Source organism: Sphaerodactylus townsendi, linkage group LG08, assembly GCF_021028975.2.
Source record: "Sphaerodactylus townsendi isolate TG3544 linkage group LG08, MPM_Stown_v2.3, whole genome shotgun sequence".
NCBI lineage: Eukaryota > Metazoa > Chordata > Lepidosauria > Squamata > Sphaerodactylidae > Sphaerodactylus > Sphaerodactylus townsendi.
Genome location: NC_059432.1, coordinates 73269022 through 73286077, shown reverse-complemented (window position 1 = coordinate 73286077; position 17056 = coordinate 73269022). Strand labels below are relative to the sequence as shown.

Sequence of the window (17056 nt, the reverse complement as noted above, 5' to 3'; positions counted from 1 at the left end):
GAACAACATTCACACGTGCATTGAAAGATGGCATTCATCAAACATGCATAAGATGGATGATGAATGAAGGCAGCACACAGCACACTAAAAAGCGAGTCTTGTGCTATTTTCCCATTTTAAGTCTTCATTCATGACTTTCATCATGTAGTTCTTTTGTTATTGATCATTCTCAGACGCATTCTGCCTTAGTGTGTTGTTCTTGGCCTCTCAACAATTCCATTCATTTTATCATACCACACATCTCAATGGGATGACAGGAACCTTCTAAATGAAGTGGAATTGGGCTGTTCACAGACAACTAATGGTTCGTGTGTACCGCCAGCTGAGGCTGTCTCTGCATGTCTAAGGATTAACAGCCTTGTGAAGGACTGTCTTTCTGATTTCATGATGTAGCTCCAAAAGGAGTACAGGTAATCCTTGCATCAGCACCTTGGTATCTAAAGGTTTTGTTGTCTTTACCTCAACTATTCTCTGAGTCATCAGTCTTCAACCCTTGAGTCAGAATTTCTGGTGGATTGCAGAGGCACAGCTGCTGAGTTCCGAGATCCAATGCTTGTGCACGTGTGTAGACAGCAAGGTATTCTGAATGACAGTGACCAAGGAGTGCACATAAGAACCCTTGTAGGGCAATCCTAAACAGAATTAAATGGTTCTAAGTCTATTGAGCTTTGGGTCAAAGTACACATTACAACTTTCATGCTCACTGCCATACTCCTGCTGCTAGTTCCCAGCGAGAACTCCATTCAAAAATACCATGGGGTCCTGACTCAGGTCAGGATTGTGGCATGAGGGAAGGGTTCCTGCCATCTCCTGTGTACCATTTTCCCAAACCAAACAGCATGTGGAAAAGGCCTCTGCTCCTCCTTCTCCTGCACCTCACTCTTCATCCAAATTGGGTACCTGCAAAACTTTTGAATGTAGTTTCCACTGGGAACTTCTGCAAGTAATATGACTTTGAGTTCTCATATGTTGTTGTGTAGTTCGATCTTTAGAAGGATGCAAACTTCACTTAGGATTGCAGTGTTATGCATCTAGTTACCTTTACTATATTAGATCCTATAATAGATGGAGGTACTATATTAGATGGTGGAAGTAACATATGATTGTTTCTTGCACACATTATCATCTTTTTGACCCCAACCATATGTCTTCACTCCTGTGATACATTAGTGATACATTCTTATCCTTGTCAGATGCTTCTTACACCTAAGGCTCAACACATATCTAATTAAGTGGGTAACACTGTTTCTCATCTACTAGGGACTATATTATTCTATTACTCCTTTTGTTCTCTCTAAATATTTTTAAGGTAGAAATGCCTAATCAGTGAAGTAGGATTGGATGACAACATGTGCATACCAGAGACCTGAGAGAGGTTGCACCTAAATTTTTGTATAATTGCTGAGGTTTCCCTAGGCCCCTTCCGCACACACAAAATAATGCGTTTTCAAACCACTTTCACAACTGTTTGCAAGTGGATTTTGCCATTCTGCACAGCTTCAAAGAGCATTGAAAGCAGTTTGAAAGTGCATTATTCTGCATGTGCGGAATGAGCCCTAGATACATAGCTGGACTAGAAAAGTTGCATTGGTAGATCCATCTAGTATAACTGATGTGCATTCTCATGAAAGTATTTTTTTTAAGATAAAGCATAAGCTTTGTGTAGCATGTGTATAAGGCCATTTCTGCACAGCCAGCTGAGTGGGGTTGCATCAGCATAGTTTATGCCGATGTACCCCACCCCCGGAACCGTTTGCATGGATCGTCCTGCTGGCTGCGCAGCTGGCAGTTCAGCCTTTGCACAGGCTGCACCGCTTCCAAATGACTCTTACCTTCTGCCACCTTCTGTCACATTGTAGAGGCCAGGGGACATGCCCCCGTGGTCAGAGTGACAGCTCTGGGGTCGGAGGCCAGGAGGCGTGTCCCTTGGCCTCCACAAAGTGACAAAAGGAGGTAGATGGTAAGAGCCATTTGGGAGGGCCACAGGAAAAACACTGGCTTTCACCCGGTGCTATTCGCTCAGCATGGAAGCCGGTGTTTTCCAAAAACCTCGCTCCCCGAGCAAGGTTCAAAAACACCGTTTGGGGGGGGGAGCGCCACTGCAAAAATTTGGCAGCAGCATCTGTGCGAAGGCTTCCCCCCAAAATGGTGTTTTACCGGGCTGAAACAGTTGATTTTGGCCCATGCAGAAACAGTCGTACTATCAGATTTTTTTTGTTTGTTCATATCTACTTATGGATTATAATAAATTTGTTGGAAACAGAAGACTGAGACATGCATAGAAAAGGATTTCAATTAGTCTCTTTGTAAATGCTGGAGTAAAATATGTGGGTGGGTAGGATGAGTTCATACAGAAGAATGTGAATGCAAAATAACAAGAGTGTAGTCAGGAATGGTGAATAATTCTATGGTAACATTGTTGGTAACATTGTTTAGTGGTTTCATTATTAATAGTTATAGCCAAAGCTATAATTTTTTTTTAATTCCAGGCATCTTACTTTGTTGTAGCAAAAATCAGCAAACTATCTTGTGGGACCTTAAAAACATAAACCAAATTCTACTTACAATAACTAAGGCTTCTTCTGCATTGTTGATAATTCTAGATGGGTAACCATTGCTAGTCTCTAGTTAATAAAACAAGTGGCAACTTTAATTTGGAGCCATATCTCTCTTGTAACTGTTAAAGAGCAGGCTGCCAAAAAGATTCATAGGCATTATTCAAATTTATTTATGTTATTCATAGTCCATCTTTCTCATTGAGATTCAAGATGGATTACACAGAGTAGTAATTAAATACAATCAACAGGATGGGACATCTAATAATGCAATGGGATATGGAAACTAAAGCAAACCATAAATATTAGCATTACGTGTTAGAACAATGCAAAAGTTACATAAAAGGATCCTATTTGCCCTGGATAGCCCAAGGTACCCAATCTTGCCAGATCTCAAAAACTATGCAGGGGTGACCCTGGTTAGTATTTCTGTTGGAGACCTCCAAGGATGACCATAGTCAAGATGCAGAAACAGGCAATAGCAAACCACTTCTGAACATCCCTTGCCTTGAAAACCCTACTATGGGGTCACCCTTAGTCAGCTGCAATTTGACACTATTTTCTATCACCACAGGATACATCACAGGATTCTATCACCACATACAGCTACATGTAACATGATCCACAACTACAGTCCCTAACCCTTTGCACAAGTAATCTGAACCATTTTGTTAAGGTACAACCTTATTACCTATGTAGAAAAGTTCTTAAATATCAATAAATATTTTCATGGGTTGATTATTTAGGCAGAAGCCTGATTAGGAAGATACAGTTCTTATATATACGCTTTACATAATGTTTAGAAATCAGTTCACCAGATGAAGGCACTAGAACATTCCAACACTTTCCTTGCCTGTACCGTGGAAAGAAATTGCAAATGCTCTTGCAGCTAAACACACATTCCTTTCGCGCCTTTCAAATATTTTACATATTGATGAATGCTGGACATTGACTAGCCTGTTCTCCTTGTGCTGCCAGGCTAAAGTGGCTGGATGAAAAATATTCTAAGAAGAAACTTGGCACACCTGTACTGTATTATACCCCCCATAAGAAGGAAAGTTTTAAAGATATGGTTCATGATGCTTTAGTTAGAAATGAATTAATATTCTTTTTTTGTTATTGCTCTCTGCCCCTTCTCAGGCTTATTTTTGTGATGCAGATATCACACATACACAAAATATAATGTTATGGTTTGGGTTTTTCAAAAATATATTTTATTTTAGATGGAGGATATTGCTGTTCAAGAGGGGAAGGTTATACAGTGCCTCAAATATATATACGAAGTCAGTTTAGAGATCGTGTAATTGTGGTCCATTCCGCACAGCACAAAAAAGACATCTGTGGGACATCTTTAAAAGAGGTGACTGCTTCTTTTCGCTCCGCACACCCAAAATAAGATGTCTGGGGGAAGAGGCAGCTGCTGGTTTGGTTCTGGACAGCAAATGTGCAGAGGGGAAAAGAGGCTTTTTTCTGCCAGATGGTTTCGCTCTCTGGTCAGTTTCACCATCCGCTTGTGCCTGACATTTTGTGTGCAGCTGAAGGGATTCTCCTTGCCTCCATTTACTGAAGGTTGCTCCAGGACGTTTGCTCTGCAGGCGCCGATCCTGGGCATCTTTTCAGTCCAAAAAGTACATAGTTGTACACAGCTCATCCTGCCAATTCCAGCAATATATAGTTTTACTATTTTAAAAAAAATTATTTTCAAGTAGCCATATTCAAAGATACACAGACATGCATAAAAGAATATTAACTGCTTGAAGATAGCCGCTCAAAAATAAAATAAAATAATAGGAAAACTATATATTGCTGGACTCATCAGGATGAACTGAGTACAACTATGTACTTTTCAGCCTGAAAAGGTGCCCCAGATCACAGCCTGCAGAGCAAACATCCGATGGGAACCTTCAGCAAATGAAGGCAGGAAGAATCCCTTCTGCAGCACACAAATTGCTGGGCACAAGCAGAGGGTGAAATTGACCAGAAAATGAAATGGTTGGGCAGAAAAAATAAGACACCTCCTGAGTGTTGCATTCCACACAGCCAGGCAGGGGACATCTTGCAGGCTCCTTAAGGAAAAAAGGTGCACTTTGAAGCATTTTCAAAAAAAAAAGATTCCTTGAGCTGAAATAAGGCATCCTGAGATGCATGGGGGGGGGGGGGGGGAACTGTGCGGAATTCCTTCCCAAGACCCCCCCTTTTAGGTCCTCAGGATGTCTTATTTGTACTGTGCAGAATGGACCTGTATAGGACATAGTCCCAAACAAGTATGTGTTAGATTGTAGCCTTGTGTCTTGGCAAGTATTCTTAGGCTTGCAGTCTGTAGGATCATGAGTCATTAATGTTATCACACACACACACACACACAAACACACAAACACGCACACACACACTCACACACACTGTATTTTATTTATGTATTTATTTTTATTTGTTTATTTATAATTTCAATTTAATAGAAATTATTACCACCCAGTGGTTGACCAAATCCCTCTTCCTGCAAAAAAGTGTACATTACTGTGATTCATGTGTCTGTGTGTGTCTGTGTGTGTGAGTACAGATATATATGTGCACAGATATATGAATCACACCAATGCACCCTTTTTTGGAGGAGGAGGGATGTATAAAAGGTCTGGAATCCATGCAAGGAGAGACTTGGGGAGCTGGGTATGTTTAGTTGGGTGAAGAGAAGGTTAAGAGGAGCCGTGATAGCCATGTTAAGATATGTTGGTGGTGGAGCGAGTCTCCTTCTTCGGAGATTTTTAAAGAGAGGCTGGATGGCCATCTATCAGGAGTTCTTTGATTGTGTGTTCCTGCATTGCAGGGGGTTGGACTTGATGGCCCAGGGGGTCTCTTCCAACTTTATGATTCTATGATATAGAAAAGTGAAAACCGACAGTGACCCCAGAGCTGCATAAACTCTTTGGCTACTTTAAGGGGGAGAGAAATTCTCCCGCTTCCTCCACATTCAGGCCCGGTGAAACAGTTTGGCTTGCCTCATCTCCACAGCAACCCCGGGGCCGCCTTCCAGTTCCCCGGCAACTGCGCGCGCTCAGCGTCCCCGTCGCCTGAGCAACCACCGCCGGGCCTTGCCACGCGCCTCTTCTGCGCTGAGAGACAGTGGAGGAGAACGCGGAGCTGTGCAGCGAGACCCTTCAGGCGTCTTTTGCCTCGGGAGGGTCGCCCTCGGGCTTCAGGCACAAGTCTGCAATCTGGCCGCGCGCGCGTGCACTGACGAGAGAGGCTCGGGTTACGCTGAGTCTGCCCCGGTTGTCCTTTCCCCGGGTTTTCAGCGATGAATACAGGGAGGGAGGAGAAGCCGAAACTAAGGCTGGAGGCTGCGATCCAGGTCAGTCAGTAGCGGTAATAGTATGCAGACACACTCCAGTTTAAGCACTCTGAGTTCAATGGAGTAATTCTATAGAGTGAGTAACTTTCTAACCCTTTGCCAGAGGAAATGATGAATCCCGCCCCGGTATTCTGCACTGCAGAAAAATTACGATATGCAGGGCGACGCTGGGCAGATGTTTAAATACACTAATAACGCCGTTGTGAAAGCGCTACGTTCCCCTCAGCACAGCGGAGATGAAGTTTATGGAAGCAAAAAAAGAAGTCCCTTTCGTGGCCTTCTCTTTTCGTGGCTTTCCTGCTGCGTTAGATCTCGATTCGATTTCAGAGACCAGGAAAAATGTGCAGTGGCTGCTCCAGAAGGGCTGCTGTTATATTTGATGATAGGAAATGATCATGTCAGTGAGAAAGTGTATCGAGAAATTAATCCTGTCTCGTAAGTTTGTGAAATTGTGCTAACCCTGAGCACTGCTGCTGACTGTTAGATCGTTTTCTCCCTTTGCAGTCCTGGAACAGGATTGTATTTGGGGAAATTGTAAAGAAATGGCCCATTAAAGTCTACGTTTGAAGCCTTTTTGTATCTAGTGGCTGGTTTCGGCTGTATTTGTACTTAAATGGACTTTAAAATGGCATGCAGGGTTCTAAGCAGTGATATATGGGGTTATAAATTGCTTTCTAGAGTGGCTGGCATTTTAGGAAGCTCTAGAGGGCAGTAAAGTTTCAGAAATGGTTGTAAGGGACAAAAGTGGTTTGATAAAAGTGACCAAACAAGAAAACAAATTTTCTGCCTTGTTCTAAACATGTTGCTTAGAAGTCCCACTGAGTTACATGGCAGTTACTCCCAAATCAGTGTGCAAAGAATTGCAACTTTAGAATTGGATTGCCCAACACTGTATGGCTCTCAGGTCCAGTTAAATTCCAACAGGAGAACACACAGAGATATAGGATGGAAAATGTTCCTGTATGCATTTTTCCATCTTTAAAGACGCACTGTTCCATAAAATTAATAACAATGAATAGATTCCATTGTCAGTACATTATTAAGCAAACTAGGTAGTTTCAAAATTGTAAATAACAAGTGGGGACCTGCAAGGTATTGTGGAGACATCTCATTTTCTCCTCCCCCACTGTGCTCTCTTTCCCTTCCATGAAATTTCCTGGGGCCTCTCCCACTTTCTTGCTTCCTTTTCCCATGCACCAGTCAATCTGCATTTGTCACAAACATGCCTTGTCTTCAGTTTTCTGTCCTTTTTTCCCCTGTCAGCCTGCTCCTGAGAAAACTCTACACAGTTCTAGCCACCAGGTTGGACTGCACCCAGTAATACAGTGGACAAACTATGCAAGAACTTGCGGAACACATCTCACTTTCCTCTATATCCAGCTTCCCACACTATTCCCCTCCTTCTGGCAACTCCCATATCGTCACACTTCTCTGTTTCCTTATCTCCTTCCCATTAGCTTCCTTTTATCAGCCTCCCATCTTCAGTTATATTAATTTAGTTACTTCATATATCCCCCACCTTTCTCCACAATAGGAACCCAACGCAGCTTATATCAGTCTCTGTTCTTCCATATAAGTAACAACAGTGAGGTAAGATAGACTGAGAAAGTGTACCTGGCCCAAGGTCACTCAGTGGGTTTTCATGAAAGAGTGGAAATTCAAAACTGGGTTTCTCAGATCTTAATCTGAAACTCTCACTGCTACACCACACTGGATTTTTGGGGTGTCTGCTGTTGTAGCAAGCAGCCGTGGACCTGGATGAATCGTGGTATCAAGTTGCTCAGTGGTCTGTCAGGTCTCCTGTCAGGTCTGCCCCCATGATTCTGCCTTCAAGGCCCAAAAAAGCTATTGTAAGGACCAACCCCCTTCTCTATGCCTTTTACTGACAGGAGTCAAGGCTTGAATACAGACAATACTGACAGGAGCCAAGGCTTGAATCAGTACCATGGGTGCTTGAGAATATAACGACATCATGCTTTTCTTGTACCATGCCCCCCAACGCTGCCCAGATCTATGCGGGTGTAGAAGTTATACCAGTGCAGAATCAGCACCACTATATCTGCAGATATACCAGCATAACAGAGATATGCTGCCATAGTCCCCATTCTAGATCCTTTCCCCTTAGAATTTAGGACAAAGCTGTCAGTAGCTTATGAGCTATGCTAATAGTGTTTATAGTCATGTTGATCAGAGGCATTTGTACTGTGAATGAACATTTTACCCAATGGTGGGCTTTTAAAAAGTTGATTGTGCTTTGGTGGTGTTGATTTATTGTTGTTTTAATGCTTTAGTTTTCATGTTTTGGTTTATTATTGGTTAGCTGACTCAAGTACATTTCTGGAGAGGCTGTGTTTTATAAACACACATTTTCAATCTGGCTTCAGGCCAGGCTTTGGAACAGAGATAAGTTTGATGACCTTGATGACCTCTATGGAGAACTAGACAGGGAATGTGACCTTGCTAGTGTTGGTGGATCTCTCAGAAGCCATTGATACTATCGAACATAATATCTAACTGACCAGCTTCTCAGCACTGGTACTAAAGGGCTTCATATCACAGTAGTCTGAGTCCTATCTGGGGAGATCGGTCTCAAAAGCTAGTGTTGGAGGATTCAAGCTGTGTCCTGTGGCTGTTAATCTTTGGGATGTCACAGGGTTAGGAACAAAATCCACGAGACCACAGCCACACAGCCCGGAAAACCCACCAGAACCAGATGCTGTTAATGTTTGGAAATGGTGATTGGAGTCAGTAATGGGATGGATGAGGGTGGAGAATTTGAAACTTAACCCTGTCAATACAGAGGTTCTCTGGATTATTATAAAAGCAGACCAAGGGACTTCAGATCTCCCCTGCCTTGGATGGGGTAACACTCCACTTGAAAATCCATGTTTCCAGCTTGAGGGTGGCTTGACACCTTGGAAAACCAGGTGGCTGCTGTGACTCAGAATGTGTTTGCTAAGCACCAGCTGGTGCGTCAACTGCATCTATTCCTCAGTAAGTCCGATCTAGGTACAGTGATCCATGCCTTAGTTATACCTCTAGACTGGACTATTGCAGTGTGCTCTGTTTGGGACTACTGTGTTTTTATAATGTTTTATTTATATTTTAAGCTGCCTTGAGTTCCTCTAGGGAGAAGGGCAATAAACGTTTTACACAAATAAATGAATACTGGAGCTCTAAACATCTTGTCTGAAAACATCCATATTTTGGTGTTGCTTGAAATAAAATTGAATTAGTAGTATTTAAATGATCTCATGTGTTCTTAGGCCTGCTTGCCTGAGAGGAGGAATGTCCATTTAATGTAGTTTTGTTACCTCTCAGGAGATTAGTTTGTACTTCTGCAAAGTGTTACATTTATTGGTGGACAGTTCTTTGCTATCCTTTCTTGAATACTGTTCCCAATTTTGTCACAGGACTTTTCTACATTCTCACTTGTAAGTTCCTTTTTCTTGGGGACAAGGGGGGTTTGGTTACACACATGTTTTGCACCCTCTAATGGTTTAATTGTTGGCACACAGGCAGAGGCAGAGCGAGGGGAAACTGCGCCCGGGGCACTCACACACCCTGCACCCCTGCCGGGGTGCCCCCACCATGTCCCTGCCGGGGCTCTACCCAGGGCGTCGCCCCCCCCACCCTGTTGGCGCTGCACCACTGCACATAGGTTCATATTTAGCATAAAAACCTGCAGATTAAATCTGCAGAGAGATATGGTGGACATAAACCTGTGTGATATCAAATCAACCACTAGAGGGAGCAAAACATAAGAAACCACTAGAGGGAGCAAAACATAAGAGACAGGCGCTTACAAGTGAGAAAAATGAGAATGCCGGAAAGCCTAGTGTCAGCTGATTTGCAGATACCTCACCAATCTTGCTCTTTCTGCAGCTGTTCCAACTGTGCTGACATCATCAGCTGCATATGGAATAGGTATCTCCATGGGTCCTATTCACAGCCTGCATGCTGTGGCTGAAATTTATTAGCCAAATCAAGTGTTCTAAATCAATGCCTTTGCTGATTGGTGGCCCTGAATATGACAGTTTCATGACTGGAATTTTTGCAGGTCTTGCAGTTTTTTTGCTCGCATAGGGCATTTGTTCTTTTAAAAGATGAGATGTTTAAATAGTTTAGATGGAATGGCTGAGTTATTAAAGGGATGTGATATCTTTATAAAATTACATTTCCTTTAAAATATTTTTTACCCTTCTACTGTTAGGACTTGTCTTAATGAAAGATTTTTGCCCTCTGTGGGAATGCTATGGAAAACATGAGACTGCATGTTAATCGATTCGATTTCGAATACCTTTAATGGCATATAGATTGTTTAAGATTAGCTTAGCAAGATAATAACAGCCTTTACAACTTTACAATTTCTGACGAGTTAAAATAACACCATTTAAAAATGTAGCCACCGCTTCCAACAGCTCGCAAAGCTAAAATGCTTAAAGATATATAACCTTCTGTTTATCTGTAATGCCTTCACTTCCATGCAGGATTATGTGCTTCTTCCTACCTATCTCATAAAAGGGACAATCCAACAGCATATGAGATACTGTTTCCACAGAGCCCATGCCACACGGGCATTTCCTTTCTTTATGTGGGATTCCAAGGTGGCGTCCAAGGCTAAAGGAAGAAGGCAGGGCATTACACCTAGCTAAGGTGATTGCTCTACGCCACTGGGCTGCAATTAGTCTATCCATAGGTATTCCCAGAGAGATCGGGGAACAGGTTTTATTAGCTTCCTCTAGCATCTGTTGAAACTCTCTGTCAAAAAGTCAACATGAGACTGAAAGTGAAAAGTAGCACGGATTGTCCATGCAAATGACATGGAGCCTGTATGAATCTAACATCTTGCTCATTTATCTTTCTTGTTCTTCTTCAGAAATCATTCCAAAGCTCTCCAGTGGGATAAAAATATTACTTCAAAACCAACTTTTCAAGGCCTAAACAACACTTTTGAGTAATAAAATATTTTTTTTACAATAACATTTATACATTATGTGTGTGCAAAGTGCTGTCAAGTTGTCGCTGCCTTGTGGTGACTTCAGCAGGGCTTTCAAGGCACACGAGAAGCAGAGGTGATTTGCCATTGCCTTCCTCTACAGAGTCTTCCTTGGAAGTCTCTCGTCCAGGTACTGACCCTGCTTAGCTTCCAAGATCTGACGAGATCCCACCTTCCCTCCCATTTACACATTACAAAACCCTAAATAAAGATATTTGAGCAACGTGAATGTATCTGCCCATTTCTCTTAGGGGTGTCATCTTTTTGTTCTGACCAGAGCTCCGTGCTTCTTATGTGGCAGATGGAAATTGTACTACTGTGTCTCAGAATCCGTACTGCTGAGAATGTAGCCTTTGCTAGAGGCCTAGAGTGTGGCAGAAAACATGGCAGTAAACAATCTAGTTTCTTTCTAAGTGTGAGAGACTTCATATGATTTATATATTACAAATTGTTTCTGGAATTACTCTCCATTTAAAAAATAACTTGTCAAATGGGGTTAACATCGAAAACACAGGTGCAGGCTTGAAACCCGGAAGGCCCCTTGTCACTCCCAGCCTCCACGTCAAGATCAGAGGTGGCTGGTCCCACTCCCAAATTCCACGTGGAGATTGGGGGAGGAGCAAGCCTCACTCATGGCTCTCCTGCCTCAAACTGGGGAGTTCAGGGCAAGGTTCAGCTGGGTGAGGCACACGCCTGGGCAAGACCCAGGTGCCATTTTATAACACTACACCCCTATGTGCAGAATCAGATGGAGAAGATAGACCTAGGTTGTATAGGGCTTTAATGGTAAGAACTGACACTTTCAACTGAACCTAGAAACCAATAGGGCAACCACTGAAAAAAATTCAAAATAGTTCCATCCAAACACTTACTGATTGGTTCCCCACCCTGGGACATGAACAATAGATACCCCACTAAACATTCCCTTCTCACTGGACACAGTGTGTAACAGACTTCTCTCTGTGATTCCCCTCTGAATATGCCAGCCACAGATGCAGGCAAAACATTAGGAACAAGATCTCCCAGCAGTTCTCAACCTGTGGGTCACGACCTCTTTCACAGGGGTCGCCTAAGACTCTGCATCAGTGTTCTCCATCTGTAAAATGGATAAATGTTAGGGTTGGGGGTCACCACGGCATGAGGAACTGTATTAAAGGGTTGCGGCATTAGGAAGGTTGAGAACCATCCCAGACCATGGCCACACAGCCCGGAAAACCCACAACAACCAACTACTTTTTCCTTTGTCATTCTGTGCCATATTATAACAGCATAATGTATCTTTCATTTTCTGCCTCTTGCTCTAAAAGCCTGAGAAAGCAACAGTGAAAAGCATCAAATCCCTAGCAACGCAAGCAAGAGAAGATCAAAGCCAGACACCTTTGCAAGTTTTATCGCTGGATGTGGACACCCTATCTGTTATAATAAGCTTAAAAACAAACTTCATCTAACCTTACAAGATAGGACAGAGTTTTTAAAAACACAAGCCAAAATCTCTAGGACAAAACCATTGATGAAGACCATAATCCAACAGGAGCTTTGGAAGTTATCTAACATTTTTTTACAAAATGTCCCAGGAATGACTGCAGAAGTGGAGGAATGTGCTGAGTGTACCTGGATTTTGGAAACCAAATTCTTCCCAAGAGGTGAAGGAAGTGGGCAGCCTCATCCAAGAGCAAGACTCCTGGCTGTGGCACCGAAGCCATGCTCAGCCACCCACAAAGAGGCCTCCCAGTGGCCAGAGGTGTAGCAAGCGGGAAAAGCACCCAGTGCACCTGTGCGTCCACCGCCCCCACCCCGGAACGCCCCGCCACACCCCCACAGGGGTGCGTGCCCAGTGCATCATGTTCTCCCCACCGTTCCCCTGGAGCTACGCCTCTGCCAGTGGCATGGGGAGGTTCTAAAAGTGAAAGAGTCCCACCACCACCGAGAACCTCTATGGGCCTCAGTAGACATGGGACATAAAGCAGTATAATGCAGTTGAAACAGCAAACATGAGTCAGCATGAACTAAAATAGATTTTAAAAGCCCACCAATAAAGATTAAGTAAGCAAGTGACAGAAGGCCCCGAAAACAAAATTTACAAATGTCTGGGAGAATAGTGAAGAGTTTGTTTGGCCACAGGTGATTAGTAGACGATGACAAGAAAACTTTGTGGCCAATCATACTTTGGCCAATCATTCTTCTCTGATGTTATGGAAAATCATGATCTTGGGGCAGAAGCATGATAAACAGGGGGAAATCCATCATGAACCTGTTCAGGTGCAATTTATTTTCACGTTGTAAATTCCAGGGTTCAGCCCTGGCATTGAAAACTTGCAGGCCTGAATTGTGATGAGTCCCTGATACAAAGCCATTATTTCACCCTCCTACAAGTTTAATTGAACGGTGGACATTCAATCAGTACTGTTAAAGACTGATGACCAAAACTGGGAAAGCTGGATCTTCTTCTCAGTAGGCCTTGTTTTTCTCACTGGCAAATCTACTTTAAAATGACATTAGCAATCCAAATCAACAATATACATACTGTCCAGAGGATACCAAAACAGACTGTGGGAAAGGGAATCCTTGCAAAGAGGATCTGAATTCCTGATTTATATTGTTTGTTTAAAGGTTAATTACACTTCTTTTGTCTACCCTGAAGCTTACTGGGAAAACTTGTTAATAGCTGTTCCATTCTACTCCTACTGAATATTCTGCTTCAGTGTTAGAGTTCCATTAACAGATTACTTCACATCATTGATTACTTTAAGACAATAGTGAGGATTCTGTTGTACCACAATGGTATAGAATTTTCCATGTGATAATAGTTTTGTCATGGCTTTTGAAAAAAAAATGTCTTACACATGAAAATGGGGTAAATTATTCTAAGATTTATTTTCCATTTAGTTAGTGCTCCTTGAGTGTTGTGTGGTTTCCGGGCTGTATGGCCATGTTCTAGTAGTATTTTCTCCTGACGTTTCGCCTGCATCTGTGGCTGGCATCTTCAGAAGATCTGAAGTTAGTGCTCCTTGATTTCCCATGGCTTTGCCTGAAAAAAAATCAAAAGGTATCTTCGTTGCACTCAAAGATACCAAATATAGCAGAAATAATAATCCTATTCTGACGTGAGAAGATATGCTTTGTGGTTGGCTTTAGAACTTGCTATTGGGTTCAGTGAATTTTTTTACCATGTACTAGTGCAGGGGTCTGCAACCTGCAGCTCTCCAGATGTTCATGGACTACAAATCCCATCAGCCCCTGCCAGCTATTTTATGCATAACCCTATACAAGCCTTATCCTATGTAGCTGCAACCCCATACATTTTGGTGGGCTTAGGTGTACCTTTAAAATTGGTCTGACAGTGTAGTGTTATGGTTAGGAGTGGTGGACTCTAATCTGGACCTTGGGCTAGTCTCAGTTCTCACAGAACTCTCTCAGCTCCACCTACCTCACAAGATGCCTGTTGCGAGGAGAGGACGGGAAGGAGTTTGTAAGCTGCTTTGAGATTCTTTATAGTTGAGAAAAGCAGGGTATAAATCCAAATTCTTCTTTTTCATATTTAAGTGAGTCCAAAATCCTCTAGAAATCACTGTTGGACAGTAATTAGCAATGGCAAAGCACATCTTATAATCAAGCTGTGATTTCTGGGTGTGTTTTAGAAACTGGAGGATACAGTGCTGCATCCCAGAGCTAGCAAGGACGACAAAACACTGACTGTGCAAAGCGAAGGAGAAGGGGCTGTACCCACAACTGTCCCAGCCAGGATTCGACAGATCATCACACAGAGTTTGTCTGAACCATCATCTCAAGGTACTGTATTACTGCAGTCTTGGCCCATCTACATTGGCTTCCATTTTGTTTCCAGGCCGCATTCAAGGTGCTGGAATTGACCTTTAAAGTCCTATTCAACTTGGCTAGCATACCTTAAGGACTTCTCCCATACAAACTATCTGTCCACTCTGGTAATCTTACAAAGCTCTACTTTGGGTGCTCTCACCAGATGTATAACAAAAATGGGGCAAGCCAGGGCTTGTGCCCCAGGCACCACAGGACTGGGCACACCCTGGCCACCCCTTTGGAGGAAAAAGGAGGGCCGCTGCCCTGATACCCAGTTGCTCAGCTCTGCTGGGCCAGGTGCATTACCAATGTGCTCTGTCCAAGGCTGCAGTGCTGTCTGCTTCCCCAGCCAGCAGCAGTCAGGGTTAGTTGGTCTCCTCTTCCCATACATTCCCCTGGGACGCCAGGCCATCAGAGGCACCATTGCAGCAGTGGTATGCAGGCTGCCGTGGGAGGTGGCTGCCAGCACAGGAAGTGGCTTCTACTGAGCTGTGCGGCTGCAGCAGGTGTCTTGACCAGGCCAAGGTGGTGCTGGTAATGCCTCCAGGGGGTAGAGACTGCTGCAATTCCACCACACTTGCCGGGCCAGGCCTCGCCATCCATCCGACACCAACTTTTTGCACTGTCCACATCCTCCACCACCTGCCCGCAGGAGAGCGCTGCTCGTGAGTGTGGGTGTGATGACTGGGCGAGACAGGTGTGCTGCCACAGCAACACACAGTACTGAAGAGGCTCAGGGCTGGGCTGCTGACAGTTCAACCAAGAATAAAGTCCAAGGTTACCAAGTCTGTGGGAGAGTCCAAAGAGAAGTCAATTAGGCCAGGAGTCAATTGCCAGGGATACATACAGCAACCAGGAGAATCCAGGAATCTAGGTCAGAAGCCGGTCCATTGTCAGTCAGGTCTGGAGACAGCAGTGATGTGCAGATAAGAGCAGGTAGAATCTACTTTGCAACCACAATTGCAGTTCCTGCCCAAGGCTTTTTATTCCTCAGAGCTACTTGCCTGTGACTGTCCTGCAAAGGCTTTGGGTAATGCCTAGCCCAGGGGTAGGGAACCTGCAGCTCTCCAGATGTTCAGGAACTACAATTCCCATCAGCCCCTACCAGCATGGCCAATTGGCCATGCTGACAGAGGCTGATGGGAATTGTAGTTCCTGAACATCTGGAGAGCCGCAGGTTCCCTACCCCTGGCCTAGCCTGTAGTCTTGCTGAGCAGCATCTGCATCTCTCCTTTAAGGCCAGTCCCAATCTTCATCTGCACCTCAGGCTTGCATCTGGAGACTCAGAGCTGCTAGCATTGTCTTTAGCCCTGCTGATTAGTTCTGAGCCAGAAGCCTGTGTGGGTTCAGGCTCTACTGTGTGGGTTCAGCTGGCTTCTCTCTGCAAGGCTCCATTAACCCTTTCTCAGGCGAGCTATCAGCTACTGCAGGGGCTTCTTCAAAGGAGCTGTCAGTTGCAACAGGGGGGCGGGCATGACAGCGGGCTATGGGACGGGAAGGCATGTGAACCTGCCTACTGTCAGAACCTGGGTGCCCATCTAGTCAAGTCCATTCCTCTGTTCTTTGCTAGCTCCTTGCTCCTTGACCACATGCAGATGCCTTCTCCCCTGCCCAGCTCTTGTCTGGTTATTGCTTCTGCTATGTTTTAATAGTTACATGGTGGTTTTTATTTTTTTTTAAGAAACACTCTAGCAACAGTGTGCATATTGTATTTTTTCTGTATACTCTTTTTAAAAAAATTGTTATGGTGAAATTTTATTAGTAAATGAATATTAGTAAATAAAAAAGAATAAGTGATAGTCAAGTAGAGAATGTGAGATACTTATGTTGAAGTCATAGAGAAGACAAGAGATTTGCCTTCCCTGTATATATGAGGACCAGCAAGTTTAAACAACCTGTAACAGCACTAATGATGTCTGGACAGAGTTAGAAAATGCTCCTAGGCCTTTTACCCCACAGTCCCAATGTAGACGATAATTTTTTTCTCCCTCATAATAGGGAATCATGATGCCTCTGATTAAAAGGCCCTCTCTGGGCAGTTTCCCATACAACTTTGAAAACACATGAATTGGCTGAACATATTTTGAGGCAGGACTTCGTCCACTAATCTGTTTTATCATTAGGAACATATGGAGTGAGATAATATAACATTTGCACGGATATCTCTTGCTGAAGAAAAGGGCAAGCACTTTTTTCAAACACTGTTATTTCTGTTTTACAGAATAGTTTAAAGGCACAATCTCTTTGAAAACGAGGAAAACTTTGCTTTTCCAGATTAAAACACTAAAAGTTTTAATAAAAACACTTTACTCACAACACAAATAAAGAATATCCCTCATT

At 43.5% G+C, this 17056-nt stretch overlaps 1 protein-coding gene across 2 annotated transcripts in view; it reads left to right on the top strand.

Annotated features, from left to right (window-relative positions):
- The first annotated feature begins 5679 nt into the window (after positions 1–5679).
- Positions 5680–17056, top strand: part of CROCC2 (ciliary rootlet coiled-coil, rootletin family member 2) — a 95988-nt gene continuing 84611 nt past the window's right edge. For both annotated transcript variants that reach the window (XM_048507050.1, XM_048507049.1), the window contains exons 1-2: positions 5680–5901; positions 14539–14689. In XM_048507050.1, coding sequence (XP_048363007.1) covers positions 5848–5901; positions 14539–14689 — 205 coding nt within the window. In that variant the 5' untranslated portion in view covers positions 5680–5847. The remainder of the gene's footprint in view (positions 5902–14538; positions 14690–17056) is intronic.